Source organism: Carassius auratus, unplaced genomic scaffold (genome assembly GCF_003368295.1).
Source record: "Carassius auratus strain Wakin unplaced genomic scaffold, ASM336829v1 scaf_tig00214833, whole genome shotgun sequence".
NCBI lineage: Eukaryota > Metazoa > Chordata > Actinopteri > Cypriniformes > Cyprinidae > Carassius > Carassius auratus.
In genome coordinates this window covers 527,927-540,996 of record NW_020527822.1, presented here as the reverse complement: position 1 = coordinate 540,996, position 13,070 = coordinate 527,927, and the positions used below count along the sequence as shown (strand labels likewise).

The window sequence follows — 13,070 nt, the reverse complement described above, 5'->3', positions numbered from 1 at the left end:
GGATGAAGATTCTGCGACAGATTAGTGTAATCTGGATTTGGTGAGTACCGCATAGACTGTACCGCAAAGCTGAAGCAGTCTCATATGGAGCAGACTGAGCGAACTACTGCAGCAGCTGCAGCCATATGTCCCAGAAGCCTCTGAAAGAATTTCAGTGGGACCACTATCCTGCCTGATAAAGTCTTGAGGCAGTTCAGCACCAACTCTGCATGTTCCTGGGTGAGGTCTGTCTGACCAAATCCTATGCCAAGAGATCCTCTGCATTGGCACAAGCTTGCTCTTTTCCCAGCTGAGCCAAAGACCCAACTGGCTAAGGTGTCTGAGCACCAAGTCGCTGAGTGTGCACTGCTAATTGCGAGAATCTGTGAGTTTAAGCTAGTCATCGTACCCTCAAAAGAACAAGGATTGTCTCCGTGACTTTGGTGAAGACACAAGGCGATAGGGAGGACGCAGGGCAAACCGAATCACATAGTTGAGTCTGATTGAGCAGGAGCCACCGAGACAGACTGGGGAGTACTAACCAGGCTCTGAGAGACCGTGCCAGTAGAACCCACCGAGACAGACTGGGGAGTACTAACCAGGCTCTGAGAGACCATGCCAGTAGAACCAACTGACATACCCATGGTGGGGCAGCGTGATTGAACACAGAGACCGGGCCTGTGATGGCAGATGGCGGAGTCTGGGCATGAAGTGTAACACTCACCTGATTCCTCCTCATGTGGGAAAAAGCATTAGGGCCTGGATTGAGGCTTTTGACAGCCCAGTGTCTGACTAAGTGAAGTGGGGACTTTGTGACGTCGAGAGTGACCAACTGAAAGGGAACTCTGGCCCTTTCTTGTTCATATCACAACTTCATAAGACCTCAGACCCCAGCTTTTTGTGCAACAGTGCAATGCTGGAGTCTCACCTTCAAGAAAATTTGGAAGATGAAGTGGACAGGGAAGGGGGTGAGGAACAGCTTTATCTAGAGCTTTAAATATAAATCCTGTATGTTCTTTGCGTCACTGTGTGAATGAAAGGTGCAGACACATGGTTTTGTTTATTGCACACATACTGAAACACGCATGATGTTCACTGTTTTCAGCCTATGTGACATGAACATGAACACGACCCCTAGAACTGCTCTGAGAGTCACTTCATGAGCGTTGGACTGTTACTTTAAAGAAAAACTGTCATCATATCATATACAAATGGAATTTATTTACCAGAAAAAAATGTAAATACAGAAGTATAAAAAAAAAAAAAGAAAAATAATTTCAACTTTAAAGTTAATTAGAGATGAGTTCAATTATAAAAATTAAATGAAACCATTAAAATTAAATCCACAAAATTAGTGGGCAACAAAATTTGGTAAAAGAAAAATAATACTGAAGTTGAGACAAAATATAACATTTAAAGCCTTAAAATATTTTTTTTGTGGATTTTTTTTTTTTTATATAAATTGTTGTTAAATTGTGTAAGATACATGATTTCAGTTAATTAGAAATTATTATTTATTAATATATATTTTTAAATTTAACTATTAAAATGGAGTCTAGATTATAAAAAAAAAAACTGGAAAATTAATTAAATGGGCCCCAAGAAAGGTTCCTTTAGGAGGGTCTAAAATCACAGAAGAACTGTTCTGAGAGCATTTGAAGAGCTTAAACGAACTAGGTGTGAAAATACCCTATTAGAAGTTGAGTAAATATGCCACTCTCACAAGTAGAATTAAGCACAAAAATTACATCAAATCATTGTCCAGAAATGTAAAATATTAATATTAAATATGGTCATTTGCAACCAGAAGGGATGATTGAACAATCATCAGTAAAATCAGATCAGTCAAATGACTGAGAACTAATGGTGAGGTCTGAGGATGTCCTCATTTGAGCACATTAGTATGAATGAGGCTTGTGTGAATAGCATGTTTCTATGCTTCTACCTCTTCAGCACATCGCTCAGTCATCTTTAAAATGAAATAAACAGATTTTCAGTACACAAACAAGCTAATTGTCTATATTCATAAAGTCTGTTCTGTCTCTGTGAATATTACATATTTAACCTCACTGACAAGATCAGACCGCAAACAGCAAATGTGCACAATACTTTTTATTGAATAATCAGTTCAATACAAAAAATGATACAATGTAATAATATACAAAACAAACAAGCTAATGTGATGTGGACTGCTGCTGAAGTTTTTTTTTTTTTTTAGGTTGTCTGGCTGTATGGTGACAAAGGAAGGCTGTTGTTATGTGTCTTCAGCTCTGACTTCACATCCCTCATGCTTGAGAGAGCTGGATCTAAGCTATAATCACCCTGGAGATTCAGGAGTCAAGCTGCTCTCTGATAAACTGAAGGATCCAAACTGCTCACTGGGCAAATTCAAGTATGTTAAGCAGGAAGAGGTGTTAAGATTTATTGTTTAAACTTTTCAGTGTCTCTGGTATTTCTATATGAGTCTCTGGGGCAGCTGTAGCCCAGTGTTAATTTCGTCAATGAAGACAAGGACAAAAAATATTCGCCAAAGAACACTTTTATGTAACTAAGACGAGATGTGACTAGCTAAAACTAATATCTGATGATAAAAACTGTGACTATTTATGCCGCATCTTTGTTAACATGACAAGAAGGGACTATAATGTTATTACATGTTTATACATCCTATAGGCTACTGTCTTGTCCTTCAAAATGTGCATCCCTGTCATTGGATTGCAATCGGATTAAAGGTGTTCACATATCTAGTCAAGGCAGCTGCAGTGGATGGATAGACTACCAAATCGCAAACAAACGATCTGAAATGATGTCCTCATCACCCGAAGTGGTAGGGATAAGGTGACCAGACATCCCGTATTTCCGTATTTGTTTAAAGTTAGTGAAGGTGGGATAGAAGAAATCACACTGATAGAAGTGCTCACTCTCACGCGCGCTCCACTACTTCACTTCTCATATACAGTGCACGATCAGTTCTCAGTGCTCAAATACACCAAAAGCATCCAAAATATCCGTCATGTGTAGAATATCTCACGTAAATACAGTCAGTTATGGATTAAATGAATGTTTAAATGTTTCCAGGTGGGTACAAACTGAATGTGTGCCAGTATTACATGCATGCCTTCCTTCTTAAAAGGACAGCATTCCTATTTAAGTCCATATCCTTGTCATTAATGTTAACCAACAAAAGATGTTAAATAAATGTACAAATGTTAAGTAAACACTGTCATTTGTATCTCTTTAGTATTTCTTATTGCACTCTTTCAAAATGTGTAAATTATATTTATTATCTATAGATGAACAACTATACTTTTTGCTCCATTTTCACGGATAGTTCACCCAAAAATTTAAAAATTTCATAATTTATTCCAGTTTTTCCAAATTCAGTCCTTGATTCAAATTTCTCATAAGCTTAACTGATTTGGTCTAATGGGAGAAGAAATAATGACTATTTTTGTTTGAAAACTCCAATTAAAATAGCTCAAATAACTAAAATGTGACTAAGACCATTTAGCATTCTCGTCTCAAGATTAACACTAAGACTAAATAAATGATGCCTGTCAAAATTAACATTGCCGTGCCCTAATGGTTAGAGACTTGGAGTTGTAACCCGAAGGTCACAGGTGCCTCGGTGCTGGCAGGAATTGGGGGGTTGAATGAAAAGTTCTCTTCCACTCTAAATACCCATGGCTTGAGCAAAGCACTGAACCCCCAGCGCTGGATATAGCTGCCCACTGCTCCGGGTGTGTTTCACTAGGATGGGTTAAATGCAGAGCACTAATTCTGAGTATGGGTTACCATACTTGGCAAATGTCACAACTTTCACTTTCTTTCACCAGGAGTTTTTAGAGGATGCAACAGTATTTAGGATTTAAAGAGTACCAGTCTTCTTTTATTATTCTAGTAAAATCTAAACTAAACTGCTCAGACAAAAGAAATTAACAACAAATCAGTACTTTACCTCACCCTCTGACTGGCCACACCCACTTTTCTGAAGTTTCTGTGTTGCTTGATCTATGTGTATGACTAAATATGTGCATGTGAGCTGCATTGAAGAATTAGTTTTAAAAAATGTGTGCAATGATCACCCACCAGCAATGTGAAGATGATTTAATTCCTATATTATAATGATGACATTACAATATAAATATATTTTAATGAGTACATTATTAATTTTGGGTTTAAAAACAACATGCACAAATCTGAATATTGTATCGGGTCAAGAGTGCCCAAAGTTAACATGAAACCCACACCATTACTGATATTGTTATACAGTTCTGGAGGCGCTTCATAATGCAGACTTGGACTGCCTGCTCTAACTACAGTCAGAAATGGTTCTACAGAATGCAGTGTTTAATAAACCGCTGTTTCACTGAATTCTGCTGAGGTGAAATTCAGTGCAGTCTCATATTGGGATCAATCATATTCTGACTTTATTGTTGATATAAACCCTACTAGCAACCACCCCATGTACTCTAGCAACTGCACTACAACACCTTAGCAACCATGTTGTGTACTTTTGCAGCCACATAGCAACCAACCAGAACATGTTATCAACTGCATAGCAACCTGCCAAGTGCCCTTGCAACTACATAGCAACTCCCAAGCAATCACCCCACATACCCTAGCAACTGCATAGCAACACCCCAGCAACTACCCTGCACATATTATCAATATCAAAGCAACCACATCATGTACGTTAGCAACTACATAGCAACAGCAATTTGTTTACCAACTAAATGTGATTCTGTGTGTGTTTTCTAGTGTGAATCATGGAGGAAAATCCAGGATTGCAGCAGGACTACAGAAATGTATGTCTAAACACACACACACATACTTGCATCTGTGGTTCATGGGGACTGTCCATAGGCTTAATAGTTTTTATACTGTACAGACTGTATATATATAATTTTTTTTTTCATTAATTTCTAAAAACATTTAACAAACATTTGACCTATAATCTAAACCATTTCTCAAAACTCATTACATTAGTGGGTCAGCAAGTAACACATATAACATATAAAACTTGCATAAACCTCTTTCATGCCTGTGTACAAAGAAAACACAAGTTTGAGTGCAAAATAAAAAACAGATAAACTCATGAGATCAACATATTCTCCTCATATTCTAAACAATTTATTAAAACCTTAATACCAACTAGTACAACAAACAACTTCAGTGTCACTATTAAAAGGCTGCTTAAACATTTAGTTAAGTGAAATAAGTGTTTCTGTGGCTCAAGTGGAAGAGCATTGTGTTAGCACCGCAAGGTTGTTTTTTAAGGTTAAAAAAAAGTGTAAATTGCTTTGGATTTTATATATATATATATATATATATGTATGTGTGTGTGTGTGTGTGTGTGTGTATGTCACTCGCTGAAGGCTCGTTGCAAAATAGCCAATGCGTTTAACAGACCAGAAAAAGAAGATCATCCAATAACCAACAGGTCTGGTGTTTGGGTGCACTTTGGATTCCCTGTAATCTATAATGGTGATGGCAAGAGAGTTGTGGATAAAAAAACAACGGTATGTTGCATCTGCTACATGACAATAGGGTACACCAGCGGAGAAAAAAAGAAAAAAAAAAGACCAGCGGGAATACTTGAAACATCAAATAATTTACGCCTACATCACCTTAGTGTGTCAGTATCTAGGAAAAGACGAAAAAAGGAGAAACATACACGCAACAAACTATCCCCGCAGCATTTAGACAGATATTTCCAACGGATTCAAACAGGGCAAAAGACATCACCGTTGCGATTGGTAGGCTTCATTTACGTTATAGCCGCGGATATGAGACCTTATTATTTACCATTCATTCTATCATCACCATTATAGCTTACAGGGAATCCAAAGTGCACCCAAACACCAGACCTGTTGGTTATTGGAGGATCTTCTATTTCTGGTCTGTTAAATGCATTCTAGTCTCATGACCCGCGGGTCAATTTTGCTGTATCTAAAACGTATCGAACCAAACCGTGAATTTTGTGAACCGTTACACCCCTGAAAAATAAATAAATAAATAAATATATATATATATATATATATATATATATATATATATATATATATATATATATATATATATATATATATATATATATATATAAAATATTATTTTTTTTATTATTATTTTTTTTTTGGCCAAGGTTGGAAACCCAGTAAGACTCAATAATAACTTTTCTCTGTAGAACATCAGCATCCTCATATCAGCGAGCAACAGTCTTATAGTTACAGAACTCTTCTGTCATTTTGCATTATTTGGTCAAATGCAACATTTAATTCAATGCCATCTTTTTTTGCTATTGAAGCATAAGATATAAATAGCTTTTTTGTGAAGTAACACTGTCCAACAGTGACAGCAGAAGATAAAGTTACAGTAGGAGACCATGTCTCCATTGAGTTTGTTGAGTTGGTTCTGACCCCTAATAAGTGTGCTGGGTTTGAAGCCACGTGACGAGGCAATACTTCCATCACAGTATTGGATGTGGTAATGATCTGCTAATACTGGTTCACATGAGTAATCATTCAAATCAGTCTGAATGAGAAAATAATGGCTTTTAATAGGAGCTCTAGTTAGCCGATAGCCTTGTGGGCAGCATATGGACATATATTTCCGTTGCGCTACAGGCATCTTGAGTTCAAATCCTGGCTCGAGGACCCCCACCCCAACTCCGCAGCTCTCTTCTGTCCTGTTTAATTAAAGGCATATACGTCAAAAATAAACCATAAAAAAAGCAAACAAACGTCTCACTCATTTAGAAATCACCAATTTGTCAAGTCAAAATCAAACCTACGATGGCTTGAAACTAGGGCTGGGACAACGCGTCGAGGTCATCGATGACGTTGACGCAAAAAATAAGTCGACGCAAAATATGCGCATCGATTCGTCGATCTGTTTTTATTTCCCTAAAAAACATTTGCAAAACGTTTACCTTATGTGCGCTGAATATACGCGATGGCCGGATCAACATTCTGTCCAACGTTATATAACCAATCCAGGGGTTTTTCTGCATTGATCTTTTTTTTGGCGGCTGTCAAAGCCTTATTTGACTGATCGGTGAGTGATGTAGAATAGAATGACTGCTGCGCCTGACAGGGCACGTACGAGAGAGAGCCTCGACTGCGCATTCACATTCTTCAAACAACACGAGCGCTTCTTGCTCTCTCTCTCTCCCTTGTGCATATTAATCAAAATCATTAAACAGGATAGAAAAAGTGCGAAACGCCAAAGTTTCACGCGCGCTCGCACACTCACAGCATTCAAACTACACGACCGCTGTCTTGCGCGCTCTCCCTCTCTCTCTCTCTCTCTCTCTCTCTCTCTCCCTCATGCGTATTAACCAAAATCATTAGACACGATAGAAAAAGGGCGGAATGCCAAAATTTCACGTGGAGCATTCTGAGATTTTTTTTCTTCTCCATGACAGGCTGCTGGCTCCCACTGTAAATTATTATTTTTTTTTTGGAAAAGCACTCTCTGTATTAGCTTAAAGCCCTCAAGTTTACATTGGTTACTGTATTTTCAATTGCTCTAAACAAGTATTTTGGTTCACCTTTTTTATTGAATGCTAGACATCAAGTTGTTGTTATTTTCATCTGAAAGAAGAACTTTTTTTCAGCAAGCTAGGCCCTATGTGTTCAGTAAGCTTGTTTCAGTAAACTATGTGTTTAAGGCTTCAAGGTTTTATTGAATGCTATCTCTATACAAGTGCAAAGTAATGCATTCTTAGTCAGTCTTTTATTTCGTAATTTTAAGAGCAATAAACATATCTGAATGGAAAAAAACATGAATTCCTTAACATTGCAATATATGTAAATCAACATGTATAAATTGATAGTAGTCAATGAGGAGATAATCGAAATCGAATCGGTCTGAAAAATTAATCGTTAGATTAATCGATGCATCGAAAAAATAATCGCTAGATTAATAGTTTAAAAACTAATAGTTTATCCCAGCCCTACTTGAAACTAATGATGCTCCAATCTGATATGCAAACACAGGCACGAGTATTGTTCCGATACTGCCATTTTTCTTGGATCGAGTATTTTTCAGAGAGGGCCGATGCAAATCAGAGATTTTTTTTTGATTGTGCAAATTAATTTGTGTTACTTCTGAAGCCATACTATAGCTTAATGCAGCGGTTCTCAATTCCAGTCCTCAAGCCCTCCTGCTCTGCACGTTTGTACGTTTTTGTTATCACTTCAGAATTTTGTTCTTTTCGAATGTAATTGCCCTGCGAAGTGGACATCACAGGATATTCCGCCATGATTCCAAAGTATAAATGTATAAGTTGTGAAAATGTTGTGCAGCTTAATGTGAGCTACATATATATATATCTAAGTCCTTACATTGAAGTTAAAATGAACTCTTTTCTCTGCTGTGTCTGTCACTCAGTCTTTCAGCCTTTAAACCCTAGTCGCGTTTGGTTATGATTGTCAGCTCAGTAAAGCTCTCTGGAAGATAATTCTGTGTTCCCATTATTATACTTGATTTATAAATGCATGTCTATGAATTTGCAAAAAGTACTTTAAATTACCAGAGTTGTTTTTACTTGCTATTTGGTGTCTTTGAGAACAAAACGAAAAGACTATAAATTGTTTTTAAGATTAACATTTTAACATTAATTGCACAGTAACTGAAATTGTAAACTGTTAAAAGAAAGGCTCAATAACTGTTGCACATATACACTACACATCAATGTCTATTCTCTATGTTACTTTGCACTTCACTTTTTAACATAAAGGGCTTACAGTGTGTGCATCTGGTTTACAGAATGTCGTGCTTCAGTCGGATAAACACATTGTAAAAAATTCATGCTGCACTTTGTTTTGTCCTATTGTAACGTATGTTGTTGCCTTATTAAAAAAAAGCAATACATTTAAAATAAATGTATTTTAATTTGATAGTATACACTTCTATTTAAACACATTCATGAATGTTTTTAATGAATGTATTTTATAATACAAATACCATGAGTAACATTATACCATATTTAGTGCAACACTTTTATTTGTTCCACACAAAATAGTTTTTTCAATAAATTTTTGAATTTCTAAAATTATTGTGCACTGATTCTTCTAGAATAACTTTTGCTGCCATGATGACTGATGAATGAACAAAAGTTGACTATTAAAAGAACAGTTGAACATCAGTTCACAAATAAAACATATTGTGTAAATTGATGAGATGTATTAGGGCTGGGCAATATGCCAAAAAATGTATTACAATAAAATTGTTCACATCAGTCAATCGATAATTATCGATAATTATCACAATTAATTTCAAATCTGTATTTCTTTCGAGTTTAAATGCATTTTTGCTCCTAAATGTTTGCAGTGCAGTCTGCAATATAAATAATATTAAATTTTCTCGTCTTTGAGAAATGCAAATTTGACAGTAGCTTGAGTTTGGATGCAGATGTAAGTCTGTTATGAAGTTTAAGAATTCATGTTAAACATATTTAGCTATGGCTTGGTCAGAAGGTTATAATGACAGCAATAGTTGAGCGGGATTTTACAGTCTAGTTCTCAAGGAGTTTGTCTGTTTGTCAGTCTTTTACTGATTATTTTCAGGTTAAAGCATGATTTAAACAGATGCAACACATTCACACACAATCGCTTTCGCAATAATGCATTCAAACTAACGTAATCTTACAGTGCTACATTTATCAGTATCTGATTTTGAATGATTTTGAAATCTTTAAGAACTTTATCGATCTGTTTACTGAACAAACAGGGCTGTAACATAACCCATTAAAAAATGCATGCCAGGTCTACACCAGACACGAGTGGCGCGATCCAACAAAAAACAACAGAACCCAGTGATTTTTTTCTACACTGGACACGATAGTATTAACAAAAATAAATAAATAAATAAATAAAGGTCTTTCCAGTATTAAGGTGTTGCCAGAGGTGGCTCTCAACCGAAATCAAACCGGCCATGGAACAGCCCACTGCACGAGCGGTATGCTTGGTAGCACTTAGCGCCAAATCCATTGCTCTACGCAGTTCTTTTACTGCCTCTGGCGTGATGCCCTCCCCTTCTTCAAGTTCCTTCAATAGCTCCGCTTGGTAGGCCTGAAGAACCGCCATAGAGTGGAGCGAAGCAGCCGCCTGGCCAGCAGCCATGTAGGATTTCCCCACCAGGCTAGACGTGACTCGACACGCCTCCGAAGGAAGAAGGGGGCGAATCTTTCATGCCACGGCCGAATTAGGCGCGAGGTTTTCGGCGAGAGTCTCTTCCACCAGGGGCATTGTTGTGTAGCCATTGTTCGCCATATCAGAACCGGTGGTTAAAAACTACTTAAAAAACGGTCGTCCAGCTTAGAAGAAGGTTGGGCCTCGGCCTTCTCAACCTCCCAGTCTACCCCAATTTACCCACTGCGCAAGAAACCACGTCCAACAGCTCACTGTAGGAGGGGGAAACACGCCTCTCCTGTCCGCTAGGAGGGAGAGGGCTAGTGTCGGCCGCGAAGTCCTCAGACCCCGAGGCCGCGGTGGATAGAACGTCGTCATCATAGCATCCACAACCGAAGGAGATGGCGGTGCATGCCTCCGGGGTGGGCTGTAAATCCTCATTAGAGAAGAAGACAGGCTCAATATAACTTTTATTCTGCAGCAGGGTAGGGGAGAGCAAGCGATGTGGAGAATATTCCAGCGCTGCGCTGTCCACGAAATCCATGTCGCAAGTGTCACCCCAAGCTATCGCCTCGTGCGGTGCCTCGGCAGTCGCAGAGGTGACATGACGGGGGTTAGACTCGAGGGCGACATCGGAAAATACTTCCACCCTAGAGCACAGTACTCTGAGCCGCAGGCCATCACAATGGGGACAGGAAGAAAGGCCGCTAAGCGTGTCTGTGCGTGATGCAAACCAAGACCTACTACGCACCTGTCATGAGTGTCACCCGCCGTGATGTACCTGGTACATGGCTCCTTGCATTTTCGGAAACTCATCGCGTCCGCGAAGAGGAGTTAAACACTGCTCGATGAAAATCGCTGGAGAACGCGAAATGATTAGGGCACAGATGATTCGCTTTTCCTGAAGGAATGAAATCTGAGCGAAATGGCACGCGGTACCCAGGTATATGATGCGTGCGCATGCGTAGGGTGGTGCCATGCTCTATTTGGCCAATAGGATTGGCGGGATGGTATAGGGCTTCAGACATTCATCACACCGAAGGTATTCCCATACGTGGTGACGTCACCACAAAGGGAACTGCATTAAAACTTTTTTTGATGTTACATTTTTTTTTTTCATTTTAATTTTGCTTTTAAAATAAATCAATCAAGCGGCAGCATTTTGAACAAGCAGAAGACGAGAGAATAGAGACTGAAACTTTCAAGTACAATACATTAAAGTAATCTAATCTGGATAAAATAATAGCATGTATTACAGTTTCCATGGGAGGAAAAAAATAGTCAAGCCTAGAATATGAATTATGGGAATGTGAATAAAATGTGTACATGCATACATCTATCAAACCAGTATCTGCGCATACATTATAATAATAAGGGGGTCAGAAAAGTAACTAAATCTAGCGGCAAAGTCGCCAAGTTGGCAACACTGAGTGGGCCATATGTGTCCAGGGGCTGTAGATTGTCCACCTCGGATATATAGGATGATGACAATGATGCATCAGCCAAATTGATATGGGAAAGAATTAGAACAATTTGACATTTGAGCTATGACAACTAAATAAACAAATTAGCACTAAAGGGTTAAAATAGCTTCATATTTATTCTTAAAAACCACACACCAAGTAAATTACCACTTATATCGTTTTATATTAATATTTATTAATTATTTATTTATGAAACATTTAACCATTTCTAAGAATACTAAATTATTCTAACAATGTGTTTTTGTGCAATTAGCTGAATAACCAGAATCCAAGAGAATCAACTGAAAGCTACTTTTGAATTATAATAACTATTACATTTAAACCTAAATTATGTGCCAATTCTTAGGGGTCTAATTTTATAATTTCACTTATAAATAAATTATTGTTTACTTCACAAGTCTGAAAATATTAATGTGTTCACAGATCCCTACTTTTCAAATACACAATGTCAAAAACAATGTCAAAATACAGTTACAGATTTTTAAGTGACACAAAACTAAATCAACCTCAAAACAGTTTCAACTGACTTAATTCATAAACATTGATAATGAGATTAAATGACAAAAATGCTGTCTATGATAAAAAAAAAAAATTAGGGTGAGAGTGAAGTGTCATCTTGTCCCATCTTACCCTACATGTGTTATGAACATAAGCTTATATGTATTTGTCAGTTAACCATAATCAAAATAATAAAATAAAAATAAAAATTGTTCAGCTGGTCTGATCGTTGACAAATCTCTGCATAAAGTTGACAAACTCTGAATCATTAAGGTTTGTTTTATTGTTGTTGTTTTTTATGAGTGTTATTTTTAGCGCAGCCTTTCAACTCATGGGGAATATTATAGTTTAAAAATACTGTATATTCCAAATAAACCATGTGCGTCACTATTTTAGGCTTTAATCTCATAAATAAAGGCTGTGCCTTAATCTTAATATGTTATTTTGTGACAAACATTAATATATACACATATGTATCAGACATGTTCACAAGTTCCAAATCTTTTATTCTATTTTTAATAATAGTTTTTTTTTTCAGCTAGTAACTGTAATTATTAACATATGAGTCTAAATCGAGTGCATATGCTACACAGTGGAAGAAAACAGAAAACTGATTAGGCAACAAAACCATGGTGCCACGGCTGCCTCTTTGTCAATTTTCTGGAATTAAACTCATATACAGTAGGTGGACATCCAGATTTGTTCACAAATGTTCACTTCTTGTGATTTGTTCACAAATGTTCACTTCTTGTGTGCCGCTATGATGGGCGCTCTGTGCAAACTTTGCTGTTTTTCGTGTTATTTTGTGTTATTTGTGTTACTTAGGATACTTATTTTTGATCAGACAGTACAGACTCTCATACAGTATGATCGACAAACACTACTGGATATGCGATCTAATTTAAACTTCGATTCGGAAACAAGCAAGAGCAGCAGTACACTGGCATATTTTTTGCTCATTACGATTTTTTTT

The 13,070-nt window shown here is 37.4% G+C and overlaps 1 protein-coding gene across 2 annotated transcripts in view; it reads left to right on the top strand.

Annotated features, from left to right (window-relative positions):
- LOC113093028 (NACHT, LRR and PYD domains-containing protein 3-like) overlaps nucleotides 1-13,070 on the top strand; it is a 103,039-nt gene that overhangs the window by 82,505 nt on the left and 7,464 nt on the right. For both annotated transcript variants that reach the window (XM_026258847.1, XM_026258848.1), the window contains 2 exons: nucleotides 2,198-2,371; nucleotides 4,741-4,787. In XM_026258847.1, the coding sequence (XP_026114632.1) occupies nucleotides 2,198-2,371; nucleotides 4,741-4,787 (221 nt within the window). The remainder of the gene's footprint in view (nucleotides 1-2,197; nucleotides 2,372-4,740; nucleotides 4,788-13,070) is intronic.